The sequence below is a fragment of the Vicugna pacos genome, chromosome 35, assembly GCF_048564905.1.
Source record: "Vicugna pacos chromosome 35, VicPac4, whole genome shotgun sequence".
Taxonomy (NCBI): Eukaryota; Metazoa; Chordata; class Mammalia; order Artiodactyla; family Camelidae; genus Vicugna; species Vicugna pacos.
The window spans coordinates 32,590,839-32,618,214 of NC_133021.1; the positions used below are offsets into that span (position 1 = coordinate 32,590,839).

Sequence of the window (27,376 nt, forward strand, 5' to 3'; positions counted from 1 at the left end):
AAGACTCCTGGTTGTGAAATAAAAAGGTCAGAATGTCACCCACGACAGTGTTTACGCTGCCACGTTCATTCGGGGCACCAGGAGTGCAGTCTGCCTTTCAGACCGTATCATCTCTCTTGCTTTCTCACATCTGAGATGCCCTGGCTGCAGTCTACCTGCTCAGCCTCTCCCAGGAGCCGGCTCTCTGCTGGCTCGCTCACCCGGTCAGGCAGTATAAACGGAGCTCCTGCCCTGCGCCACATACGGCCCCACTCTGCAACCCGTGCAGATTTCTCATCAAAAAGCAAACGACACCGTACACGTGTTTCAGCTTATGGAATGTTGTTTAATTCCACCGATTAGGTGTCTATTGAGTGCCTGCTCTGAACCCAGCACTTACTGTGTGCTCAGTAGAGCGACAGAAAGGAAACTACCGCTCCGAAATAAGGAGCTGACGCCCTGACTTCAGCTGTCTTCAGCGGATGCCGGCACAGGCACGTCACAGCCACGGCTCCCTGACTGACCCAGCTGGCAGGTACCGCTGAGGAGAGACGGTCCCCTGTAACGTCACCAAGTACAGCTGATTTACAATATGGTGTTAGCTTCAGGTGCACAGCACAGTGATTCAGTACTCTTGCAGATTTCACCCCATTACACATTATTACAAAATAGTGGTTATAATTCCCTGGGCTATACAGGATATCCCTGGGGCTTCTCTATTTTATGTATAGTCGTTTCTATCTGTCAATCCCATACTCTTAATTTGTCCTCCCCCTTTCCCTCTCTCCTTTGGTAACCACAAAGTTCTTTTCTGGATCTGTTTTTCATGTACATTCACTTGTATTATTTTTTAGATTCCTCATATAAGTTACATCATACAGTGTCTTTTTCTGTCTGATTTGCTTTGCTAAATGTAATATTCTCTAGGTCCATCCATGTTGCTACAAGTGCTTATTTATTCTTTTTAATGGCTGAGTAATATTCCATTGTGTGTATACAGGTACATATACCACACCTTCTTTATCCAGTCATCTGTCCCTGGACACTTAGGTTGCTTCCATGTCATGGCTACTGTAAATAATACTGCTGTGAACATCGGGGTCCATGTATCTTTTCAAATTAGTATTTTCATCTTTTCCGGATATATGCCCAGGAATGGAATTGCTGGATCCCATGGTAGTTCCATTTTTTGTGTTTTGAGGAACTGCCATGCTGTTTTCCATGGTAGCCACACCAATCTACATTCCCACCAACAGCATAGGAAGGTTCCCTTTTCTCCCCACGCTTTCCAGCTTTTGTTATTTGTAGACTTTCTGATGATGGCCATTCTGACCAGTGTGAGGTGATATTTCACTGTTACAGAGGGCCCTCGCATCACCCACGTTGAACAGTGGCCACTGGCTGTCTCTGCCACCTTCTCCGTAGTAGACCCTGCATCACTGTAGGTGGAAATCAAGGCGGGAGGGAGCTCCTGGCCTTTCTGGCTTTGTGTTCAATAACCCACCTCTTCTCCTCCCTCTCCCAGAGGCTGATTCTCCTCCCTCCTTCCTCCGGTCTCACCATATCCTCTCTTTTCCTTTTTCTTCAATCCATGCACCCCCTGGAAAGCACAAAAGGGTGGAGAACTTGGCAGCTGATATATGAATCCATTGTTTTGGTGATTCTGGTTTCAGTTTCTTTACTGAATTAGCCTGGACATGACTGAGGAAGAGGCCAGCGGTCTGAGTTCAAGTGGCTGAATTCAAATCGCTTTGCTGGACCACGGGCTCAGGAGCCCTCCTGCTTGAGTTTATTCTAAGGACAAACGGGAAGCAGCCTTGTGAAAGTGGAACTACATCAGCTTGCCTCTTCCAGTAAATCCCCACGTGGACAGTAAATGCACGCCACGCCGCTTAGTCACTGTGAAGAGACAGGTCACCACAGGGTGCAACATCTCTGCCTTAAAATGTGGCTTTTGGTCATAATAATGATTAATGTTAAGTCTTAAAACTCAAAACCTCTTTCACTGATTTCTCATGTTTTCTGTTACTTTTGGGGGGGGTGGTACTTAGGTTTGTTTGTTTGTTCTTAATGGAGGTACAGGGGATTGAACCCAGGACCTCATGCGTGCTGAACACGCGCTCCACCACTGAGCTACACCCTCCCCCGCCCCCATTACTTATTTCGGAATGACTTTTCTGTGCTCATTTTTATTTACTTAGGTGCAGATGGTTTTGTTTTTGTAACTTTAGTGTCTCTTCTGATTACAAGATCATCGCAAAAATACCAGGCGGGGGGAACCACACTTTTTAAAAAAGAAAGTGAGTTTATCTCCAGTACCAAATGATTCCTTAATACTTTGGTACATATTTGTCACTTTTCTGTGCCTAGGGACACACACACGGCTCACTGGAAATTATTTTTGATTTGTGTTTCTCAGCCAGCTTTTTTCACTTAAGCTACTGTAAACATCTTTGCATATTAACAAACATAGATTCACTTCATAGTTTTAGAAGCTGAATATGCCATTGTATGGGCATGCCACACTTTATTTAACTAAGTTTCTATGGATAAGAGACTTAGATTAACATTTTAAAAATTATTTTAAGTAATACTTCAGTGAATACTCTGGTGTGTATGTTTTCCCATTTCCTTAGGACGAATTCCTAAGGTGGAACTAGACTCAGAGGCAGTGGTCTTCCCTGATGCTTTTGTAACACGCTGCCAATTGCGCTTGAGAAAAACTATACCCATTTCCCCTCTTCCCCTGCAGAGAACCCGGGGGCTTCCCCTCATCCTTACATTTAGCTGTTCTGCAGTGGAGCTGTGTTTGAAGGCCAAGCCGTGGGAGATGCATCCTTGTGCACAGGGTGATGTGCTGGCTGTCCAGGTCCGGGAGACGAATGCACCTCCTGGTCCGCAATGAGACTCCCGGGTCCCCGGATGTTCAGGGCTGTCACCTGGCCCGTGGAGCGTGTAGGTGATTTTTGCAGGAGGACTTCACAATATTAAGGCAAACTGGCCAAATCTGCTTGGAGCTTATGATTGATGCAAGTGTTTTAAAAATCGTTATGGTCTTTGGAGTTAACAGATACACATTACTATATATAAAATAAATAAACAAAGACCTCACATGTAGCACAGGGAACTGTATTCAATTTCTTATAATAACCTGTAATGGGAAAGAATCTGAAAAAAAAAATATATGTATGTATGTATATGTATAACGGAATAGGTTTGCTATACACCTGACAATAACATTGAGAGCATGTGGAGAAAAGGGAACCCTCCGACAGAATGTAGCTTGGTGCAATCATTATGGAAAACAGTATGGAGATTCCTCAAAAGACTAAACATAGACTCACCATATGATCCAGCCATCCCACTCCTGGGCATGTATCCAGAGGGAACTCTAATTCGAAAAGACACATGCACCCCAGTGTTCACAGCAGCACCATATACAATAGCTAAGACACGGCACAGTAAACAATCTTATGGTTACTGGGAAAAGGGATAAATCTGGGACTCTGAGATTTGCAAACGTTAGCCACTACACCTAAAAATAAATTTAAAAAACAGGTTTCTTCTGTATAACACAGGGAACTATACTCAATATCTTATAATAACCTTTAATGGAGAATACAAAAATGAATGTCTGTATATGCATGACTGGACACTGTGCTTGTACACCAGAAACTGCCACATTGTAACTGATTGTACTTCAATTTAAAAAAAAACTAAAAATTAAGAAAAAAAGTAAACTAACACTGTAAACCAACTGCATGACAATAAAAGATAAAAAGAATCTAAAAAATAAATAAAATAGGGATGCTCTCCCTGCCCTGGGGCTCCGCCCTCTCGCTCCCACCTGGAGACCCCTCCCTGCCTAACAATCTCAAAGGCCTGGTGGCTGGGGCCCGCCCCCTCAAGCCCCTCCCTCTCACCACCCCTGCAGGTCCTTTCAACTCAGTCAAAACATGTGCTTTCCCTTCTAAGCTCCCTTTCTTATAATACGTCCTCTCCTCATCACTCTTCCTCCACCATGGTAAGTTGCAAATAAAAAAATAGTAAAGATGACATGGGAAGGAAAACAGCACTGCCCACTGTTTCTAAATCAGGATTCTGTGAAGGGGGAGAAAAGGGGGACCGGTGAGGAGGACCCCTGCCCTGTCCCCTGACTTTGGACTTAGACGCAGGTGCTCCTCCAGCTGTGGTGCAGGCCTCCGCGCCGTCGCGCCCACCCCCAGCTTCTGATCCCTGAGGCCCTTACTCTCCCCTTCTCCCCTCCAGACTCACCCCTGTCCCTGCCCCGTCACCCGGTCGCTCCACTGGGGAAGACAAGGACGGGGATGACGTGAATGGGGACCGTTTGAGGGGGTGGCCTTGGCAGGAGAGGAATGTCCTTTCTGCCTAAATGCAGACGGGACCGAGCCATCAATCTGGGGCACCACTAGTACCGGTGCGGGCTGAAGGGCGTGCGGATCTCCGGGCAGGAGGGTCAACCGTGCAGCACCCTGAGTCTCAGAAGTGAACCCACGGCCAGGACTCTGAGTGACGCCAGCTCCGTTCTGCTCTTTTCACAGCGGCCGTCTCCGTACTCGTGGCCGTGCTGGGCGCCGTGTGTGTGGGGTTGCTCCTGGTGTGTTACAGAAGGTCCAGGTAAGTGGCACAGAGTCGCCCTGGACAAGATGCCTCCTCTCCTCCCCTCCCCTCCAGGAGAACAGGGCTGCATCCTAATGACCCGAGCTGCCCTCTCGAAGGAAGATCATATTCTCTCAACATAAAGATTATCTGATCCTTCGAGCTTAATGCGACAAGATGAACATCCCGTGAAATGCTACTGTAAAGCCAAAATGACAGTCATCGAAAAACTCACACAAATCTTCAAAAAGCTGTTCGTGCCATCCCAACCAGGAAGAAACGCCAAAAACCTCACAGTTCAGAAATCAACAAAATAAGGTTGATAGTTTACTACTCAAAATTGTGTCAAAACAATCCCCCTCAAAATGCTAAAATGCTGGCAAATAGAACAGAACTTTTAAAAGGATTTTCAGAATACCACTATAAGTAATTTCCACATAAAACGTTGTATTTGGAGGTACAGTCTTAATGCATACAGTCGCTATAGTTTCTTGAGTATACTAAAAAAAAGCACACACCATCTTTTAGGAGTAATACATCGAAAATGTATTCTTAAAAAGAATTTGTAAATTTGATACACATGGCCAATAAATATGCTCATAAGAGGAAACAATATTCACTGACTATATTATGGAAATATTCATAAATATATCTTTAGTAAGAACTGATGTAAATCAATTACACGTCAAAAAAAGATTTTTTTAATCAATTTTTCCAGCAGTGGCTGGAAAGGAATTGTCAACTCCTAAAAAAAAATTGGTAAACCTGGTAAGTGTGACTACCTGACCATTTGGTGAGTTGATTCTTGCCGTAAACTGGTAATTTGCGAATAGGTTATTAGCTGAATGTGTCATTCAACAAACTGGCTTTTAGAAAAGTGTTTCTGGTGAACAATCAGGCCTGGCTTAGCCGGGTTCCTGGTGCCTCTTGCCATCTGAACCAGTTCTTTACAGAGGACTGGCAAGTTGCTCCACCAGCATCAGTAAATCCTGGGGACCGAGGGGGTTAAAATGCCAAAATAAGATTTAAATACTGCCTGTGAGGGAGGCCATCTTAACGTTCTCCACCTGAGTGTCCAAAAGGAACCGTCTTCGGACACAGTCTCTCCTCTTTTCAAATCCTGTGAATTATTTGTTTTGCAGGCAAATTAACCAGATACCGGGTGTTGAAATGGAAAGCACAGAGGTCGTGCCAATGGCCGGGGGAACCGACACGAGAGGGGAGGGCACAGAACACTGACCACACAGCCGAGGAGGTTCCAGGGGACACCGAGGCCAGCAGAGGCCACAGTGAAGACCTGGTTCTGCTCCAGCCAAAGAGGACCGAGAGCAGACTCGGGGAGCTGGCCCCAGAGAAGAGCCTGCCAGGGTGTCCTGGCATCACTTAGCGACAGCCCAGCCCAGGCACCACCCTCACAACTACGTCTCCGGGCTTAGGAATGACGTCTGTCCTGCCCGGTCCTGTCCAGCCCCGGGCGTGGGGCTCGGTTCCCCAGGTCCCAGCGGTCGGCGTTCTCCCGGGAGAGAGTGAAGAAGGCCTCAGGGCTTCCATCAGGGCTTCTATTGCATTAAGACATTTACTCAGGACGGATTATCTGCTGGACTCTCCCTCCCTCCCCTCATCCTGACCTGCAGTTCACAAAGAAAAGAAACAGACCTGAGGCTCTAAGTGAATTATGACACTCCTCCTGGCTTTGAGATGTTTACAAGGATGACACCAGCATTTCAGCTCCTAAAAACTCTCTCTCCAGCTGGGTGCTCCACACGCACTGAAGGGAGCAGACAGGTTCTGTGCCCAAGTGAATCCTCCTGACTGAAGGATGTAGGAAGAAGAAACCTGAACTTGGTGACACTTTCTGTGTCTATGCATTTATATTTATATCCTTGGCTTTTATATCTACATATGATAGGATTTGTGTTTTGAAATTGTGCCTTGTATAAACAAAACAAAATGTCTATTTTCAATACAAAAAAATGCACAGAAAGCATCACTGAGGGGAAATGTACCACCAAGAAATAAGCTGGGTAAATTAGTCCACAAAAATGAGATCCAGACATGAAGTCAAGTAGGGTGGGGTGGAGTTCAGGTCCAAAAGGACCAAGAGAAGTACGGTAGGGGTGGATAAATCAATCAATAGGATTTCTTTTTTTTAAAAGACTAAAGGAGTAATGTGAATTCTCTTACCAGGCGGTGTAGTACTTCTAGGGCAATGCTTTGTTTTGTTTTGTTCTGTTTTGTTTTAAATGGAGGTCCTGGGGGCTGAACCCAGGACCTCGTGCGGGCTAAGCATGCACTCTACCACTTGAGCTACACCCTCCTGCTAGGGAAATGTTTAAGTAGCCCCTACGATGCCAAAACATACCATGGCCCCAGAATTCATCCATCAGGTAGTGATGGATGTCTTGGAAGTAAGTACTGTGTTTCTACGTGAATGAGCTCATTGGATTTCACTGACTTCTCAGAGCCTGACGCAGTGCCCTGAAGGTGACTGGCAGGTGCTAGGTCGATCAGTACACTAAAATATTCCCGAGCAGAGGACAGCAGCATTTCCTGAGACAGGTTCCCCAGCAAAGTTACAGAGGAGGGGGTGTCTGGGGGCCCTCGGCCGCTTCTCTCTGCATGCATCTCCCCATCCTTCTTCGACAGTTCCAAGCGCTGCCTCAAGTCCCACATCTGCCCCCATTTTTACAGAGTGACTGATGTCCAGAAGGTCTGGCTCGGGAGGACACAGTGGGGCCAAGAGGTGGGGGGGAGGGCACGGGCAGCTGCAACAAACTAGGCTGGCAGGGCAGACTGACCATGCGCGGGGGTCTCAGGACCCCCCTCCTCACCCCTCCCCGCCTGCCCTACCCCATCACAGGCTGCCTGCTAGAGTTCTGCAAAACCACCACTCTCCTCTATCCTGCCCGCAAGCCTCGACCCAGCGGCCTGGGAAGGGCCCTGCAGGCTGGCCTGGTAGGACGCTGCTTCCTCTGGTTACCTGCTGCTGCCTAACAGACCACCTCCCACTGCAGCTCCAGACCTCACTGGTTCCCGTCTCCAGGGGCGGTGGGCTTAGCCAGGCGGTCCTGCTCTATGTGTGACCAGCTGGGACCACTCACTCGGCTGCACTCAGCCAGGGGCTGGGCTGGGCTGGGCTGGGCTGGGCTGGGCTCAGCGGCCTAAGGCGGAGTCGCTCAGCGCCTGGGGCCCCAGTGCTCCTCTGCGGAAACTGTCCACGTGGCTAGCCTGAGCTTCCTCACAGCATGGCAGCCAGACCACTTATAAGTGACCGAAAGAAGAGACCACCAGGCCAGGAACTGGCACATTTTATGGGCACATCTGTTGCACTGTATTGGTCAAAGCAAGCCACCAGGGCACCCAGCCTCAAGGGGAGGGAGGAATGACAAAGAAGGAGGCAAGGAACCAAGGGAAACCATCTTTGGAGACTGTCCACCACAGTCCTTCTCAAGGCCACCAGGGGAGTGGCATTCATCTTTCAATCTCGGCACTCCGTAAATGCCAAGGAATGCTGGATGAATGAGTGCAGAGAAGGACCGGGGTCTGCATCTGCCAGGTGCTGAGAAGGGTCTGTCTTTGTATTTCTGTTTCTCAGCAGGAAAGTACACAGCACTCAGCAGGATTTGCGAGTTCCACAGCTGTGAAGTCCCTGGCCCGGATGACACCGTCAGCTGGCTACAGAGCGGCATAATTCACATTTCTCCCTCCCCTCATTTCCTGTCTTCCACATTCGTCACGAGGAACGCCAAGTGGCCTTCATCTTTTTTATCTTCACTTGATTTTCCTTGACCAATAAGTAAGACTTGTTCTCTCCTCTTCTGAAGCCCTCCTCTAGCCATTAGGAAGTTAAGAGACCAGGGACCAAAAAGGCACACTGAAGGGTTTCTAATTGCTCACTCTGCTTTCTTCCATTCTGGCCTCAGGACTTAAAGAATGCAGCTGAGAATTCTGAGTTTACTTGCTTGTTTCCCCATCAGCCTGTGTCCTTGAAGGCAAGACCAGCCAGATTCAAACCACAGCATCCCCACCACCTTGCACGGCCGGGGACATATCAGGACTTCAATGTGTGACTGTTTGCCCAGAATTTCTAAATATACGGCGCTACATTTATGCAGGAATTCTGGTTCACACTTTTCTCCCGTCCACCCATTCTACTTTTGCTGTTTTCAGGTATCCAGGATGTAACACTCCCTCTTCTCCAGTTTTGGGGACCCGCCATTGTGTTGGAGAGCCTCACCACCCACCAACGCAGAGGCTGATATCCCCTCTCCCCACCCCCCCAGGGTAGGGGTGACCCCTGACCCCTGACCCCAGCGAGACCCATTGGACGCACTGAGTAGGGACTGGATAAACACGACGGGACCACAGAGCCGCACTGGCAAGGATTCCGGCATCGCACGGCTGTCAAGCTGCCTGTTTCTGAGTTCTCCACACTGCTTTGGTTCCTACCCCGTTTCCAGACCTAAACCTCCATCTTCCTGTGATTCTCTGAGCCCCCCACATTTCTCCAGCAAATTTTCTTTTTCCTTATTACAAATTCCATTTTCATTACTTGTTATTCAAAGGTCCCAACCAATAATTTGGTACTAGGAGTGGGTACTGCCAATTACAGAGAAGTAGGGAAATAAAGTACAGCTTCGGCTGGTTCTCTGCCTCGGACACGGCAGCAAACAGCGCTAGGTTCTGCTCACCGTCTGAGGTGGGACTCTAGCGGCAGGGAATTCGCTCCTCAGAGGTGGCCTGAATGGCTGCCCGCCGTAGGCCCGGCCCCGGGAGACAGCACCTCTGCCTGCCTCAAATAGTACGGGGAGAGACACCCAAGGCCGCAGATGGGCGGCTACCACTAATGGCCCTGAACAATTCAGGCAGAGAACAACGAGCCCAAATCCCTGAAGTCTCAACTTGAGCCACCGGAGACTGGAACCGAGAGACTTCATAGCCACGCTGAGTTGCATCCCTTAGAGACGCAAGGCCAGAGAGCCGGAAACCCCACTTACGAGTCTGAGTCTTCAACGTGTTGAGTCACATTAGCTGGATTTAACAGCAGCACCAGGTTTAGGAAATCTGAAAGCTGGAAGGTAAAGCACTGACTGGATACGGATGAGGCCCCAGTACTGGGATGAAGATACAGGGGAAAGCTGGAGGCTCAGTCTCCCAGCGGCCCAGAAGACCACCCCCACGGACCCTCCCCTGCCCTCAGCAGCAGCCCTCATTGAAGGGCACCCTCACCTACCCTGCAAACGAGCCAGGAAACGGAGGTGCCGCTGGGATTCCTACCACTGACTCACTGTGCCCATCGAAGCACTCCCCGCATCCTGTTGACTCTACCTCTTGATCCCGAGGGCACTTTCCCCAGACTTAGTGTGCATCAGAACCTCTCACAGGGCGTGTCCAACACCAACTGCCAGGCCTCAACCTCATGGCTTCTGGTCCAGCAGATGTGGGGCGAGGGCCGAGAATGTGCATGTGCATCAAGTTCCCGGGCGAGGCTCACGCCGCTCCCCTGTGAGCCCCACCCCTCCAGCACCCACCCCCTCCTCACCAGACCCACTCCAGCTGTCCTGGTCCAGCCTATCAGCTGTCATTTCTTGCTGCAACGACGACTCTGGGCCTTTTAATTTATCTGACCTTCTTAAAACACCCTCCCACCTACAACTGGAATGTTCTTCCTGAATAGAAAATCTGATGTCTTAAAATTTTTCACTCATTCCTCGTAGTTTTTCAGGCAACCACTCAAACTCCCGCATGTCCAGGGCCCTTTACTGCCTGGCCCCTCACTCGCCTGCTCCTACTGTATACACCCTCCAGCCACACACATTTCTCATCTCCTCAGGTATTTCCTGAAGTGTCAGACCTTTAGTGATGGCAATTTCAGCTGCTGAGATTCTGTGATATTTTAAAACATCTCTAGATCAGTATTTTAGGTTGGTCTAATGCTATCACCTTTTTTTTTTAATCTAAAGTCTGAAATATGTCTTCAGAATAATTATGTGGAAGGACAAACTAATGCATAGTCCACAATGCACTATGGTATCTGAATGCTTCTATTCCAAGAATAGTTTTTATTGTATTTCAAATATCGTCTAGACGAATGGAACATGACATAACAGAATTTGTTTTTATATGGGTAACTGCATCAAAATCCCTATATACAAGAAAAAATCAAAGAAGATGGAGACAAATCAGAAATCCTTTCTTTGAAACAAAAAACTAGAACTTGCTATCAGTGGTCTTCAAATTCTTAGAAAAACAAAAAAAGACCTCCAAGTTACCAAATAAAAGGATTATTAAAAAACTAGTGAACCAAAGAAAAATATCAGGAACTAGCTTATAATTATTTCCCTTATTTTTCTCCCAATTTATGTGATATAAAATCAAAACCAACCAAAAAAACCAAACTTCTACAGAAAGTCTTACACAAAAATATGTTCACAACTCAATGAAACCATGGAAGCCTTATGTCTTAAAGACTATACTTTTAAAAAGAGCTAAAAGATTTTCATTTTCATCTAGTATTTAGTTTATATTTTTCAATAATGCTTTTATTTTTTCCATCTAATTACTTATATTAAATCATAATAGATACTTAACTTCATACATATGGACATGAGATTAAGAGATGTGAACTACTACATATAAAACAAACAAGAATATATCAGCCAGCACAGGGAAATTATAGCCACTAGTTTGTAATAATTTCAAATGGAGTACCATCTATAAAAATGTTAAATCATTATCTTGTACGCCTGAAACTAGCATTGTAAAACAACTATATTTCAATTAAGAAAAATTTAATAAAAATACATAAATAAAATACAATTAACTTTGTAAGTATATTTAACAAAACTAAATTTTATATAGGAATTTCTATCTTCATAAACTACTGAGTTCCTTAAGAGACTTAAATAAATAAATATAATTTCTATTTTTACTGTGTATTTAAAAATTATTTTTCTATTTGAAACAACCATTTGGTTTTAATAATTTTTTTAAGAAATTCTTAACACTTAAAAATTAAATACCACTGTCAACTCCTAGATTCTGTTTTTTTTTTTTAAATAAGTACCAAAATACCAGCGCTGACGTTTGCTCTGACAGTACTGTTACCACACACACTTTTTTCCCTTCATGTTCCCCTTTCTTCCAGGAACCTACTTTCCCTCATTCCTTCCTGAAGAGCCAGCTAATCACCGCCCTGTTACTAAGCTCAGCCCCAGCCCCACCTGCTCTGGCAGGACACCCCTCCCGCCCCAGGTGCGCTGCGGGCCCCTCTCTGCGATCACACTGCTCACCGCCACCTCCGTGAGCCAGGACCACTTCCCATTCCAGACGCCCACTCCCAGGGCCTCTGCCCCACAGCAGGTGCTCCGTGAAGGCCCAGTGAGCCGTGATGCCTCCGGTAAATAAGCTGCCTCCTCTCTGGTTGGTAAAACGAGGTTTCCAGTAAATGCTTCCATAAACCAACATCCCCACCCCCTATCGCCACTCATCCCCCAAACCCCTCTTTCCAACGACCCTGGACACTGTGCCGGGTCCACATCCACATCATTTCCCTTCACTCGCTGTTTTGTTCAGTTATCCAAAAGCACCAAGTAAGGAAGGCCAGGCGTGCTGGTGGAGTGGATGCCCCAGCCCGTCCCTTTCCGGCAACGCGTTCACCTCTGTCCTCCGCCAGCTGCAGCCGTTAACTCGGCGCTCCCCGCCCCAGCACCTCGCTTTACTCACCGGCCGCCCGCTACGTCCACTAGAGGCCTGACGGAGGAGGGGTTAGGGGAGGCTGCAGCGGCTCAAGCCACGAGGTCTGCTCTCCACTCCGCGGGCCGGGCGCGAACTAGATGCGGCGAGCTCTGGGCACGGCCAGGCCAGCTCCCCCACCTGCCATCTGCATCCCTGAAGCGCTGCACGGCAGAAACGTAAAAATACCAGCTCCTTGTACGTCGACGCGACCTGAGTGTTTCCACTGGTTTCTATAAGAATAGCTTTATTACAACGTCCACCGGCACCCCCGGCATGACCCAGGTACCACCCTCCTTTCTCCACGGACCCCCCCCCCCTCAGTACGTCCGATCTTCAGTTCCACCTGTGGGGACACGGAAGTCTGGCCAGTAGTGTCCCTGGGTACTTGGCTTTTTATGTTTTATGTGGCCTCCCTGTTTAGCCTGTGAACCCCGTGATGACCGAGGCACACACTGTGTCGTATACACGTGCGACTCCCCGCGGCACGGAAACGCCCATCTGCTGCGTCAGTCATCACGTCACCCTGGACGTTAGGCCTCACACTCTGCCTTGGTGCGTCACTGCACGGTCACAGAGCTGGTGCAAAGAGGCGCGGGGAGGAGGAGAAAGCTGGGGGAGGTTTGGGAACAGCAGGGCTGAAGGCAGGGGCCGTCACACCGTGGTCTGCCAGGGCTAATATGCCTGTTTAATCGAAAGCTCGTAATAAAAGTTTAAATACATAAAATTTTTTTTATATCAAAAGAATATCCCCGGGTCCCCAGCCTGCTGCGCGGAGGAGGGCAGCGGGGCCTGGCTACCTACAGGGGCGGAGAAACCGCAGGTCCAACTCTGGTGGGCTTCGTCGTCCTCAGAAAACGCTCCGCGAGTGAGTCCGGGGTCGGGGCAGGGAGGCCCCGATGCGCCGTCTGCGGGGCAGGAGCCCGCCCGGCCCCGGCCCGAGGAGCGCTCCTCCCTGACGTCAGAACACGAGGAAAAGCAGGGCTTCGTGCCGCGGCAGCACAACGTCCTCCACGGTGCGGTCCATGGCGCGCACCTGCTCCGGGGAGGCGGTCAGGAAGGCCAGCGGCCCGATGCGCTGCTCCGCGCACGAGTGGCAGAGGTACCCGCCCTTGTTCTCCTTCCTGTTGCTCTGCAGGGGGAGGACGAGAGAATGGGGAGGCGGACGTTGGATGGAGGACAAGTGTTCACCACCAAGTAGCGTGACCCAACCGCCGTCAGCACCGCAGAGGGGCCGCGCGTCTGGACCCCAATGCTTTAGACCAGGGTAGACAGGCGAGGTTACCCCACCCCCAGCACCGTCACACCTTGGGCCCTGCTCTGTATATGCCCTAGAGCAGATCTTGAGTTTATCAGAGCAAGGGATGAAGAGCTGAGAAAACCTGAACCTGGCCCCCGGGTCCGGGTGTCTGCACAACCCGACCTCCCGGCTGCTTCCTGCGCCCTGACTCCATCCGGTCCCGCCGACACCAGGCCTGCCTCCTCCGCACAAAGCCCTAACGAGGCTGGTCCGATCCCCTCTACCTCCCGCCCCCACAGCCCCCCCGCGCAGTGAGACAAGACTGCATCGAACACCGCGGCACGCAAGGCTGCGGCCGCGCCCACGTACGTAGGTGATGGGGAGCTTCCGCATGGTGAGCACGGTGTCCACTGGGATGGCGTTGCTGCACTGCCCCACGCAGCAGCGAACCACGCCCGTCTTTAACACGTTACTCGTCAGCTCCACTTGCAAGAAGTACTCCTGAGGGAAAGAGTAAGAGAATGAGCGCAAAGCCTCGGCCGCATTCTTCCCAGAAACTCCGGCAGCTCGGGGGGCTTTCAGACGCCGCCCGAGTCCCAGAACAGACGGCTGCGTCTGCCCTGTGTCTCCACCTCGTCCCTGCCTGTAACACTGACTCAGTTCAGCCGGCTTCCTGCTGAAACGGCTAGTTTAAAAAACAAAAGTTGAGGGCCGGGGGAGGGATACATTAGGAGTTTGGGATTAAGAGATCCTGTACATGAAACAGATAAACAACAGGGACCTACTGTAGAGCACAGGGAACTATATTCAATGTCTTATAACAACATACAATGGAAAAGAATCTGAAAATACATATATATATACACATATATATGTTTGTATATGTATAATGGAATTGCTTTGCTGCACACCTGAAACTAACACTGTAAATCAACTACATATCAATAAAAAATAAAAATGAAAAACAAAAATTAAATTAAAAATTAAATAATGGCTTAATGGACAAACACATGGAACTACTGGCTATAACGGTATTTCAGGACAATTTCTGGACTTGACCTTAGGCTGGCCTGTCCCTGCATCACTAAGAGTGATCTGTCTATGCTCCTTACAGCCCAGACGAGCTTACCAAGCCTGCCCATGTCCACCCTGCCCGTTTCCATCTTCCCAAGCCCACGGCTCTACGACGGGCAGACACCCAGCCTCTCTAAGCCTCAGCCTCTTCACCTGTGAAACGCACAGAACACGGCACCTGCTTCCTCCTGGGGCTGTGAGCCTGATGTCCGGCACTACATGTGACGTGCTCAGAGCCTGGCACACAGTGGGTGCCCCAGTCACACACCAGTCACCTCCCAGGCTGGAAATGCCACAAGAGGAGGGACCAGGGTCCAGTCTGCTGCTGCCCCACAGGAGATCACCAAGGTTCTGGCATACCAGCAAGACCGCAAATATTTGCTGACCCAAAACCAGGATTTCATGTTTTCTGGATTACAATTGGCTGTTTATCCAATTTTTGCAAAATCTGTGTCCAGGATTCTGATTTATTTGGTTTTCTCGCTTTCAGGATGTGCCTACCCACTACAGGAAAGAACAGAAAATATGCACTCACGTTCCCACCAACACGTACTGACAACTAACTGTGGGAAACCCTTTCTAAAATGGAATTACAGATTTCCACGGAGTCCAGTTCATTCTAAAATGGATTCACGGTTTGTATGTTCCCAAGAACACAAGGAGGCATCTTACCAGTAATTATCTACGTCTGTGCTACACAGTCGCTTTGCTTCTCACCTAGTTCACCTCTTTAGTGCTGCACAGGATTCAGCCATCTCTCTTCACCACTTCCTTTGTGTGCAGGCTCACGCTGTTTCCAAATTACTTCCAACAACGCAGCAGTGAATATCCTTGCGCATTATTTCCCCTCAACACGCGCACGGATTCCCCCAGGGCTTTCTAACTTTCCTGACCATGATCCGTGCCCAGAAACCCATTCAGCATTACCGTTCTACACACACACACACGAATGTGTTAAGACGCTGAAATCAGTCTCACAGAAGTTTCTAACCTCACATCCGGTGTACTCTTGAATTCTTCAGATTTTATTACACTTCACTTTTCTTTTAAATGCTTATCATAATCTACTAACTAGGTTCCTAAATCATTCATGAACTGCAACCTACAGTTGGAAAAGCACCACCCCAAAGCACAATTCTCAAACATTTGGTCTCGGGACCCTTTACACTGAGAGCTGCACATTAAGGGCTCCCAGGAAGTTTTGCTTACGTGAGTTATAGCCACTAATGTTTGCCGGATTAGAAATTTAAACCAGGAAAGTTTGTAAGCGTATTAATCCATTTAAAACATAATAATAAACTTTTCACATTAACCTGTATATTTTTATGAAAAATAAGTATATTTTTAAAAGACCTTTAACGAGAAGACTAACAATGTGTTACACTTTTGTAAATCTCATTCACGTCCAGCTTAATTAACAAAAGACACCTGGGCTCTCGTTTCTGCCTTGGGGTTCAGTCTGTGGTAGTACCGCATCACGTGGCCTCTGGAGAACGCCGCCGCACAGCTGGGAGAGCGCTGCAGGAAAGGGGCACGTGACCACCCAGTATCACGAGGCATGTGTTGTGTAGAACACGTTCTGGAAAGGTTCCTGGGAGGGGTCCCTGCTCACACTTTGAGAACTGGTACCCACTGAGCGAGGAATCCAGAGCGGCAGGTGTGTGTCTTCCCACCGGCTCCCCGCCGGCCTTGCGGTCCCTGAATGGGGCAGACGTCTTCATTCTCGCCCATCTGGTCATTTCAGTTTGCACCTCCCTGACCACCAAGGAAGTTGCATATCTCTTCTTCCCCCTAACAGGTTCCCTGGCCACTGGGGTTTCCTGTGCTGTGAACTCCTTGTTCAGAACCTTTGCCCAGGTGCCTACCAGGCCGTCTGTTTCTTAGGAAAGTGCAGTTGGAGATTTGCTCTGCTCGCTGCCAGGCCTTGGGGCAGCACCCACACACCGTTGGCATCTGTGAGCGCGTGCGGGACGGACAGGAGAGTCACCCCCTGCGCTCTGCGGCGGGTCTTCCGGCAGCTGGCACAGGGCACTGTCTCCAGCCCCAAGTCCCTGCTGGCAGATCTGAGGCTGCCTCCTGTCTTCCCTCCAAGACTGGGAATTCTGTGAGATCAAGGACCACGAGGCTTGCTGTTCCCTGTGCCTCCCGGCACTAACTACGGTGCTTGGTACGTAACAGAGGTTCTGTAAGTCTAACTAATTATCAAGCCAATGAACAGGTAAATCAGCTAATCAAGCCGCCTCCACCCTCTAGTGACAACCTGGGTATCCAACAGGTTGGCAGGTACGCAGACCAGTAACTGGGAGGAGACACCATCCCCGAGGAACTGCGCATGGTCTGACTTCCAGTCGTGTAAAGTGCCGGCAGAGGGACCAACGCCAGCTGCTGCAAATCCTGTCCCACGGAGAAAAGCACAAACCAATCCCCAAAGCTTCACCAGAACCCCTGGCCTTCAGGAATCTAAAGACACGTGATGTCGCCATCCAACCCCTCCCCTGAAATGCCAGGCTGTTCCGTTTTTAGAGGCATCAGGTCCTGCCCAGCAGTCAGGTCCTCTTCTTTGGAGCACTGTACACATAACCCTCACCGGACACACGACACTGTCACCGACCCACTGCACAAAGGCACGGGAGCTGAGCACTCAGGTCACCTACACAAACGACTGCAGGGCTCGACGGCAGCGGACTCAAACCCGGTCTGCAAACACCGAGCCCACGCTCCTGAGTGCAAGCGATGGTGCATCTCTGTCCCCAGAAGCTCCAGACACAAATCTAAGTGACAAGGAAGCACACGTGGAGGGAAAGTGGCCACCTGCCAGACCGCACATCCCCCGCTAAAGGCTAGGTCTCCCCAGGCCCTCCCTTCCAAACACAAGCAGCAGCCCCCGCAGGCCTCCAGGCTCCCCTGGCGGCCGGAGCACAGTTCCCTGTCACCATCAGCACCCTCTCCAATCGCCGCCTCTGCACGCAGTCATGGCCGTCCTGCCAGCTTTGCTGTCTAGGGAGCAGAAGCAGTGTCATAAGCAACTTCCCAGTCTCGGGGTGCCCCGCTGGACGGCCCCGGCGTGTGAACGACAGGTCTGACCCGGGTCTGTGGACTCAGGCGCGCCCAGACTCACTACGGGAGGGGACACTGCTGTCGCCCATGCCACAAACACTTCCTGGACACCTACTGTGTGCCAGGCAGTGTTCTAAGGACATGCCTGTGAGAGCCGGGTAAGAGTCGAAGATTCTGGGAGGAGGAGGAGCTGTCTTTCAGAAACTAGCGTAACTCCGTGCCATGTAATAATTCAGTAACGCAACGGCTCCCTTCACTTTCTCCAAACTTCAAGAAACAGAAGGACCAAAAGGCCACCGGGTGAAGAGCTAGATTTTCTCCCGGGATCAAAGAAAAAGGAGGCCGCCTGACCTACTCGTGGGGAGGTCAGAAGGGCTCACCACCCCAGGGGACTAGGGGACTACAGCTCACGTTTGTTCTAAGTCCTCACCAAGCACAACGCCACCGTTCACAGCCTGCTTCCACATCCTCTACCCTCCTCCCCTCCCCTAGTGCCTCCAGGATCCCCTATGAGCAGGCGGTGGACACAGCTGCTTCTGAAACAGAATGTCCCCAAATTGACTCATAAGCTGTGATAAGGAGAAAGCAGAAATCCTGCCCCTCACACAAGGGCTCTCGGACTTTTGTGAACATCTGCTCATGCGAACGGGCCGTATTTCCAGGGCTTCCTCAGCACCCCTGGCCAGGAGCCAACAGATGTTTCCCAGTCCAGTCTCAGGAAGGCAGAAGCACTTCTCTGCATCCTGTGTTCTGTTCTTCACAGACAAATCTCATTTTCCCTATAAAATATATGCAGTAACTGGCTGATAAGCATCCAGTCAGCTTCAAAAAGCCGATTTGACTCTTAATAAATACTTGTGGGACTCTAAGATATACAATCCCCGGTATCTAGAAAAATCACACATCCATTTACCCTTTACCCAGAAGTTTAGGTTGTAGGAAAGTATCCCCAAGATGCACTGGCGAAACCAGAAAAGGACCTGTGCTAAGAGTCTGCACTGTAGCATCAGTGAGGAACTGCTCTAAATTAGAAAGCTTAAGAGCCCTAAGAACCAAACCTTTGTCTAGATCCCAATTTGACCAAATCAACTATAAAAAACACGTTTCTGAGATAATCATAAAAGTATGACCATGGGTTGAGCTTAGAGGCCACATGGAATCATAAATGTGATTAAGATGTAACAATGGCCCTGTGGTTATGGAAAGAAGGCCTGCGGCGTTTTAGAGAGGCATGCTCCACACACACACAGGGTGGTTTGTGTATGGGAGCTCGATACAGTGTTTTCTCAGCTTTTAAACGTCTCAGAATTTCCCTTAAAGACAAGCAATCCTACGTAGCCCGTGTTGTGAAGCGGTATCACTGCTCTGTAAGGCCTCCGTTAAGTCACCAACATGAAAACCTGATATTGTTACGGATCTAACCGTTGGTGTGACAGTTCGTACAAGAAAATCATACTGCAGGTTCTAAAAAAATATATACCTACAGTCAAAGTGTATACAAAGACTCACACAGGAAGTAGGGGTTACCTGTACACAGAAGTTACTCTCCTGCACCACGCCCTGGGGTGCTGGTTTAGAGACTAAGAAAAGCCACACTCATCTCTAAACCAGGAGTCAGCAAACTACCACCAGGGGCCAATTCCAGGCCCGCGCCTGCTGCTGGCAGTCACGTTCCCCGGGACGCGGCCACACGGGTAGCTGCCAGACGCCCACGTCTGGGTGCGGTGGCAGCGCAGGGCTGAGCAGGAGCGGCAGGGCCACGCGGCCCGCAAAGCCTCGCGGACTTACTGTCGGGCCCTTGGCAGAAAGAGCCTGCAGGAGCTTTCCCTAAGTCCTCCTGGAGACCCCGCGGGGTGACCCTGGTGCCACCAGCAGTGCAGCCAGAGAAAACGTGAGCTGTCACACAAGGCGCAGCACTGCACACGGCAAGGCCCAGGCAAAGCCAAGCTGCTGGGAGACCCACAGCTGGTGTCAAATTCCAAACAGGCCAGCCTCCGAGACGCGTGGAAGACCGGCGATGAGGCAGGCTGAGACAGGAAAGCGCGACCGAATCGCAAGGAAACCGGTCTCGCGCTAGAAGGTTTCGTTGTTGGGACAGGTCACATCTTCTCTGCCCTGCCTGCCTCTTAAGCGCCAACGTACTCCTCAAAACTGGGCTTCCTGCTTTGCCATCCCTCTCCCCTCTGGGAACCCATCTCTGCGAGGGGAGGGGGTTCTCCCACCTACTCTCCCACCCTCGCGGTCCAGACACATGCGTGCAGCACACCAGTCACGTGGTGAATATTCAGTGACGAGTATGCGGCTTCTGTCAGACCAGCACCCAACAACTCGGAGACTCTGGACACCCCTTACTGAAAACTGCCTCCTATGCCCCCCACACACACACCCCCATCGCCTAGGGTCAAAGCCATCGGCAGTGATTCTGAGACTCCTGGCTCCCATGCCCTCACCTCCTGGGAGAACACACACTACAGCCCGGGAACTAAACCATCCCCTGCGCACAATCTTACACGTGTCAGAGCCCGCTACGGAAGAAACAGGATCTATGGTCACTGTGACATGTAAGTTTCAGGTTTCAGACTTAAGGACCTTTGCTTCAGGGAAGGATGGACCAACTTGTAACTGTCAGCTCAAATTTCTGTTCTAGTTTCACCCCAAGAGGCTTGAAAAAACTAAACAGCTTATACCCCAGACCTTGAAAGGCAGGAAAGATGCGGAAACAAGGGCGTAGGGGAGAAGACTGGTCTGCGGGGGTGCCGTGAGCGGCTGACACAGTCCCACCTCTCAGCTAGTGACAAGGACAGGAGGTGCCAGGACATCCGCTCCCCCAGCAAGGACATGTTCTTTCCAGATACTGGTGGCAGCAGCTGCTGCCAGTTCAAAGGGGACCGGGAAGCGGGAGGGAGCGAGTGCAGACACAGGGCACTCGAGCTGCTCTCTCCCTGGGGGCGCGGAGCGCTGACTGAGTGGGAGCAGCTCAGGCAGACAGGAGCACAGCTGATGTTCTTAAAAGAACTTTCCAAACTGAATTAAGAACGACTTTAGAAAAGAACCCAGGTTTTTGTTTCTTCGGGGAGGAAGGGCCCTTCCCCACCGGCAAGCAGCCTCCGCGCCCAGGAAAGGAAAGCCCTTCTCCTCTGACACAGGCCCCCAACCCACGGCCCCGAGGGCCCTTCACTCAAGCGTTCAAGTCAAGACACCGTTCAGTCAGCCTGCGCTGCCAGTGCCTCTCACCCCAGCCAACGTCAGGATGTTCTCCAAGGACTTGGTCATGATGAGACGCCTCCTGGCACGAGTTACCGCCACATACAGTAAGTTCCATTCGTCCTCAGAGAACGACTCTGAAGAAAGCAACAGGAAAAAACATATCAACACAGAAGCCTGCTGACAAAAATTTATGTTCTCATCTTAACATTTACTACTCTCCCCATCTCCCCCCCGAAAAAACCTTCCAGATTTGCTGGCTTTATAAACAAAATTGTCCTCCAGACACCAACTCCAAGAACAAACAGAACCCCGACAGACTAGGAGCACCGAAAACTAAGTTTCTGTTTGTGCTGCTTCTAGAAAACCCTGGCGGCCCACTGACCGGTCATGGGACATAGGTGATGTGCCTGCAGTGTGGCCCGCTGTCTCTCCCACTGCTCGCCACGGCCACCCCGGAGGGCTCGGGGGAGACTGAGGCCTACGGGGTGACACCACTTCAACAGACAGGCCCTGGCTCAGCGAGGGCCAGGCGCCAAACCCGAGCCTAATCATCTCAAAGGCCACATCTCTTCCTTCCCCCGACACCACCTCTCAGTCCAGTCTGCAGCGTCTCATGAGGTCTTTACTACAGGTCTCTGCTGCCGGCCTCACCCCCTTCTCCTCTCGGTCACAGGATGAAGGCGAGATCTCGATAAAAGAGCGGCTGAGCGTGAATATGTGAAAAGCCACTAAAACTGCACTTTAAATGGGTGGACTGTATGGTACATGAATCGTATCTCAATAAAGCTGCTACCAAAAAATTTAAAAATGCAAACCTGCAGTGACTAGAGAGCAAAAGGCAGCAGTATGTTAAATGCACTTCTCTTCCTCAGCATAAAGCAGCGATGTCTCCCACGGCCACTTCCTTCCCCGCTCCACTCCAATTTATGTTCAATACTATGTCTTTCTCTCATTTGATGAATCTTTTCATCAAAGATAAGGAATTTTTGGTATTTCTACTTTCGGCCCGCCAATGCATGCTATGCCCCCAATTTTGAATCCGTGACTAATAGGGTTGGTTTGTAGGAAAACTTCAAATGGTTTTATTCTACAATTTAAAACCAAAGCAACAGCATTGACGCTTAGAGTTTAACAACCAGCCTTGAGCATAAACTGATACAAAAGCAGACAAACAATAGAATGCTTATGATGTCACCTTTTATGATTTTCAAGCTTCTTCAATAAAAAGGAAATAAAGAAAGAAAAAAAAACCCGAGGCGAACAGGCAAACTGGCATGTTTTAGAGCTTCCGTCTGCTGGTGAGAAACTCGCAGCTGAAGAGCTGGTGCGGGTCAGACAGGGCGCAATCGGCGCAGCGCCCCGCAAGCAGCAGGCCCCAGAAGCCTAGCTACCCAAAAGCACCGTCTAAGAGTAATGAACGTCGGACTAGGAGAACTTTGTTTCAGAGGGACCCTTCCAAGAGGCCACACCGTCCAGAAACAGCAAGGCATCCCACAGTGGAGCCTCCCAGAGGGCCTCGGGCCCGGCGGTCTCCTTACCGACTCTGAAGTGGGGCAGCTGAGCCAGGTTGTGCCGGGCACAAGGCACTTTCACGAAATCGTCCAGGACGTGCACAGTGTCAAACTCCAGGCCTTTGGCCTTGTGCACGGTGCCCAGAATGTACTCTGGAAGGAAACACAGAAGTTGGTCAGACGGGGGCCAGAAGGGGAACAGAAGGAGAGGGGGGTCCCCTTCCCACCACACTCCCCAACTATGCTCTCATGTCGGCGGCAGCGCTGCAGAGACAAGGAGGAAGAGCAAACCTCAGTTGGGAAAAAAACAGCAAGCGAAATAAACAGATGAGGGGAAAGGAGAAATCCGCAGCCGGCAAGGACACGTCAGAGTCACGGCCCAGCGCTCGTGGCCACTGGCCCACCGCCCGTTTCCTACATGCGAAGAGACAGAGGCGAGAAGAGGGCCAGGGGCCCCATGGGGCAGAGCCGGGACATGGGAGCCCCTCCTGCCGGCGGGAAGAACAGAAATGGGGGCTGGGGAGAATGCAGCCCTGCTCCCCACCCCAGTCGTGGTCGCGCATGACGCCCTGCAGGCAGGAAGCACTGGGGAACGAGGGGCAGAGCCGAACCTGCGAAGTCCAAGTCCTCGATGTGGCACCGCTCGATGCGCTGCACCAGCTCCGGGATCCGGACGTTGTACTTCTCCACCACCGCAATCTTGGCTTCCAGCTCCTTGTCCTCGGCGGCAGTCACGTACCGCTTGAAGCCGCTGAAGCCCTCTCTGTGTGCCCACCTTCTAATGAACTTGTCTTTGATGACCAAGTTTTCTAGACAGAACACATGGCAGGTCAGGGTGACACCTGCTGTGCCAGCTCCACGGTCCTGACCCACCGCGTGGAGACCAAGGTCTCAGGGGCTGGGAGACTGGGTTCCGGTTCCGGACCAACCACGTCCCAGCCTGCCCTGTGCTCCTGAGCAAGTCAGCTTGGCGACCTGGTTGGCAGCCTCTCCGGCTCCAAACTGAGGGTCAACAGCCCTGCCCTTGAGATCCTGCCCTGTCTCAGGGACTTGAAACAGCGCAGCAATGAGAAAAAGAAAGGTGCCTGAGAATGTGAGAAACGCTGGCGTGGGGTCCCTGCACAGGTCTCATGTGTGAAGTTGCCGGGTGGACAGAGACAGTGGGGCCAGCCTGAGTGAGAAATCCAGACCCGGGGAAAGATCTGGAGAGAGCTATGGGTCCCTCTGAAAACAGGCGGCCTTGGGCATCCCACCCTTACTGGGAAAGGAGCAACACTAGCTCCTTTGCTCCAGAGCAAGAAAACTGACACAGACCAGCCTGACCAGCGCCCGCCCTCACCCCCTAGGGCCGCCACCCCACTGCCAGGAGGGACTCACGTTTCTTCCGTTCCTCCTCCGGCTGCAGAAGGGTCCAAATATCGATGATTCTGTCCAATCCAAATGACCTAATTCCCTGAAAAAGTTTTTCAGGTGGGATTTTTGTTTTGCAGTTTTTTTTTTTTTTGATGCTCTTCTTAACAAAGTAAAGCTAATGTAGAGGTGGGATTCTGAAATGAGATGGTTTCTTGGAAACGGATCTCCAACTGCACCCAAGGCATAAAGACAGCGAGTGGGAACCCCAGTCAGGCACAAACGCACGAGGCTACAGCGCAGCCTGCAAACCCAGCGCTCCCAGGTGCTGAGCTCAGGCTGCTCCCTCAGAGCCTCCTACGTTTCAGAAAAAGGCAAGAACCAGCTGCACGACGCTGCCTTCTGGTCAAAAATGCGATTGAAGTCAGCTACTTTCCAGACACGTAACAGAAGTGCACCAAAGACTACAGAAGAGACCCGAACACCAGTGTGCAGCACACACACTCACCATCTCTCGAGAAAAGAACCAGAGACCACCTACGGGCCCAGGTTACCGTGTGTGACAAGGTCAGCGGCTGGGGGAGAGGGCCTGACCGACCCCATCCGGCCTTGCTCCACCTGGGGGCATGAGCTGAGCACTGACTGGGCCCAGGAGAGGGACGAAGGCTCAGTCGTCTTACAGAAACGACCAACACGGGGGAGGAACAGCTCGGTGGGAGAGCGCCTGCTCAGCATGCATGAGGTTACAGGTTCGATCCCCAGTATCTCCAGTTAAATAAAAAATCATAATAATAAATACAGTAAGTAAATAAAACTAATTACCTCCCAGAAAAAAACAAAACAAAACAAAAGTAACGACCAATGCAGCGGGACATGCGCACGGAGCGGGCAGCCTCATGTGCACAAAGGGCAGGAGGGCCCTCGTTCTCCTTAAGGACTGGGGGGAGACGGCCGCAGCCCTGCTTGGCCCTACACCAGGAGGCTCGCTTCGCCGGCGTGCCCGGGGGAGGGCGCCAGTCACAGCGCAGGCAGCAGGAAGCCACAGCCCGCATGCGCGCTCGCAGGACAACCCTGGGGACGCCGGGCATTTACCCCGGCTGATTGTGGGCGCAGGACGGGAAGGCGCTCTTACCCCAATCAAGTGGATGCGGGCGGGCACCTCTCCTTCCGTCACCCGGACGGCCTCGTCAAACACGTTGGCATTGGTCCGGGACAGCAGGGCCACCTGCCCCTTGGTGTCACCTCTGATGCCACCTTTGGGGAGAGAGCACAAACTCTACGGCAAATCCAAATAAAGAGGAAAACTAACCTTGGTAACAAACACAAGAAGAGGGACCGAAAGCCTTACTCTGATGGTTCCCTCCCACCAGCGTCTTCTTTCTCACTCTCTTGCAGACGTCCAGGATGGTAGCTCCCACGTACGCGATTTCCACACCAAACCTGAAGCTCTGTTGTCAGACAGGACGAGAGGAGTGAGCGGCCCCTGAGCATGCGAGCGCAGCACCGTCACCGCCGAGGCCTGGCCCCGCCACCCCGCTCCGCCTGGGAGGGCGCCCGGAGACGCCCTGCGGCGACCCCCGTGCAGAACAGGGGTCTGCCTGCGGAGACTCACTGGCTCCTTCTGAGCTCCCAGAACAGCACGTCCTATCTGGAGACCTGAGAGCTACACGGTTTTGCTTCGTGCCCCCAAGCCCAAACCTTGACAACTCCTCCACCATGTTTTCTATACTCTTTTTCTTACCACTGCCCCAGCTCAACTCAGAGACCCCACCTCACGCCTCACCCACTGGTCTCACTCCCTCATCTCTCCCTCCATCCGAGGAGTCTCCCCACACACGTTCAAGTCACACAAACGGAAGAGCAATCCACGGAGACAAAGACGGTGTGTGGCCCTGCAGGAGCCTCGCAGCCTGGGCAGCCTTAGTCCCTTCATTCCCTGGGACCAGCAAATGTCTCTTCTAAGCAAATCTACCCTACTCTCCAAATCACACCCAGACTGCTGGGGACACGCACTCAAGGGTCTGCAGGAATGAGTGTCACCATTTTTCCTGCACATCAAAGACGTTCTGAAATGAACTGATTTCTTTCTGACTCTGAGCACATTGCAGGCTGGGGCCAGCGTGGACTCCCGCGTCATCAGTGCAAATGTCAACACACCGAAAGTCAGATGGCTACTATGGAAAACAGCTCTGACTCTGCAGACCCCTGAGAAGCAGGGGGAGCCACCGCTTAGAAGCACAGATGTGCTACCTGCTGTGAGCCTGATGCCAAAGCCCGCACGGTGCCCGGCCCTCAGGAAACACTGGGGAACCGGGCAGAGCCACCGCGCTTGCATGCACACGGATGGGGACTCAGGAGCAGAGCGAGCTCTTACCTGAGTGAGATAGAAGACGTGCGTGTGGGGGACTGTGAACAGAGCATTGACTGCACCCCGGAAGGTATAGATCTGCTGGTGTGGGTCCCCTACAAAGATCTTCCCGCAAGGCTGAGACAGGACGATGTTCATGATAGCTGCAACCAACGAGAAGGAAGGTAAGAGAGCTGAAGGAACACCACCCCACGGAGCAAAAAGAAGCCAAACTGAAGAGAGAAAAGGGTGAAGAAGCTCACACACTGGACAAGAGTTACCTTTCCCTCCAGGAAAGGAGGGCTGTGTTCTCAACCAAAGAAACGATTTTATAAGAGACAGAAAAAGCTGTTTCTAATCCTAGGAATGCAAGTTATTTTTACTTCTGAATAAATTACTAAATATAAGAAACCACACAGGCAAATACAAAATGAGGCAAATTACCTTCTCTATTATTACAAACGTAAGGCCCCAGGTTGACCTACAAAGTCACACTATTTTCTATCAGCCCCTCGAAAAACGTACAACACAAACTTCTCGCTCCAACTTGACTACCCCTCCCCCTGGGCATGAGCCCAGGCCCTGATCACCTGATGACCTGCGCTCGGCCAATAGTTTAAGAACAACCCTAGCAAATCATCTGGAGGGAAGTCAGTCTGCTCTGGGTGGGAGGAGGGGGTGACTGCTGACATCCGAAGTCAGAGAACAGAGGATTTCTGAACCACCACGTATCACGTGCTCCTCCTTCCAACGGCCAGGGATAATGGACCTCCCCCTCACCACGGGCATCGCCCTGCGTGTGTGGGACCCCCACGCCCTGACGGCTCCTCACCTGGGGTACAGTCCTGGGCCTCGTCTACGAAGATGGCATCAAAAGAGGCCAGTAGAGGCTTGCTGAGCTGCCAGAGCTTCAGGTAGCCTACAAGGGGGGAGACGCGTCAGAACCCGGCAGGGGCAGCTGCGCTCGGCGGGTGGTGGGCGGGGCGGCAGGTGGCGTACCATCATGCGTCATCTGGTAGGCCTCCTCCTTGCACTCGCCCAGCTTCCGCATGTTGTCCCAGAGCCGGCTGGCTTCGAGGACACCGTTCTAGAACCAAGTGACACGGTGACACACAAGTGAGGACCCTGAAATCAGGCGTTCACCCCCAGGTACAGAGGTCACCGCCTCCCTCACCTCCCCTAGCTCCACGACACGGGCAAAAAGCTGGGGCTGGACCGCAGCCTGGGGTTGAATGTCACTCAGAGGACACAGCATCT

At 51.2% G+C, this 27,376-nt stretch overlaps 2 protein-coding genes across 8 annotated transcripts in view; one reads left to right on the forward strand and one right to left on the reverse strand.

The window, feature by feature from the left end:
* The window catches only part of IL15RA (interleukin 15 receptor subunit alpha), a 36,112-nt gene extending 29,636 nt beyond the window's left edge, over positions 1–6,476 (forward strand). For 2 of the 3 annotated variants that reach the window (XM_072955286.1, XM_072955287.1), the window contains 2 exons: positions 4,542–4,617; positions 5,742–6,476. In XM_072955286.1, coding sequence (XP_072811387.1) covers positions 4,542–4,617; positions 5,742–5,838 — 173 coding nt within the window. In that variant the 3' untranslated portion in view covers positions 5,839–6,476. Of the gene's footprint in view, positions 1–4,541; positions 4,622–5,741 lie in introns of those variants that run through there. The other variant, XR_012067299.1, reaches the window with a different exon arrangement.
* The window catches only part of FBH1 (F-box DNA helicase 1), a 62,452-nt gene that overhangs the window by 12,717 nt on the left and 22,359 nt on the right, over positions 1–27,376 (reverse strand). For 4 of the 5 annotated variants that reach the window (XM_031670871.2, XM_031670869.2, XM_072955284.1 and 1 more), the window contains 11 exons: positions 27,119–27,206; positions 26,952–27,038; positions 26,147–26,283; positions 25,121–25,220; positions 24,905–25,026; positions 23,800–23,875; positions 23,034–23,231; positions 22,450–22,575; positions 20,939–21,045; positions 13,943–14,074; positions 12,999–13,465 (listed from right to left, as the gene is read on the reverse strand). In XM_031670871.2, the coding sequence (XP_031526731.2) occupies positions 13,295–13,465; positions 13,943–14,074; positions 20,939–21,045; positions 22,450–22,575; positions 23,034–23,231; positions 23,800–23,875; positions 24,905–25,026; positions 25,121–25,220; positions 26,147–26,283; positions 26,952–27,038; positions 27,119–27,206 (1,344 nt within the window). In that variant the 3' untranslated portion in view covers positions 12,999–13,294. Of the gene's footprint in view, positions 1–12,324; positions 12,498–12,998; positions 13,466–13,942; positions 14,075–20,938; positions 21,046–22,449; positions 22,576–23,033; positions 23,232–23,799; positions 23,876–24,904; positions 25,027–25,120; positions 25,221–26,146; positions 26,284–26,951; positions 27,039–27,118; positions 27,207–27,376 lie in introns of those variants that run through there. The other variant, XR_012067297.1, reaches the window with a different exon arrangement.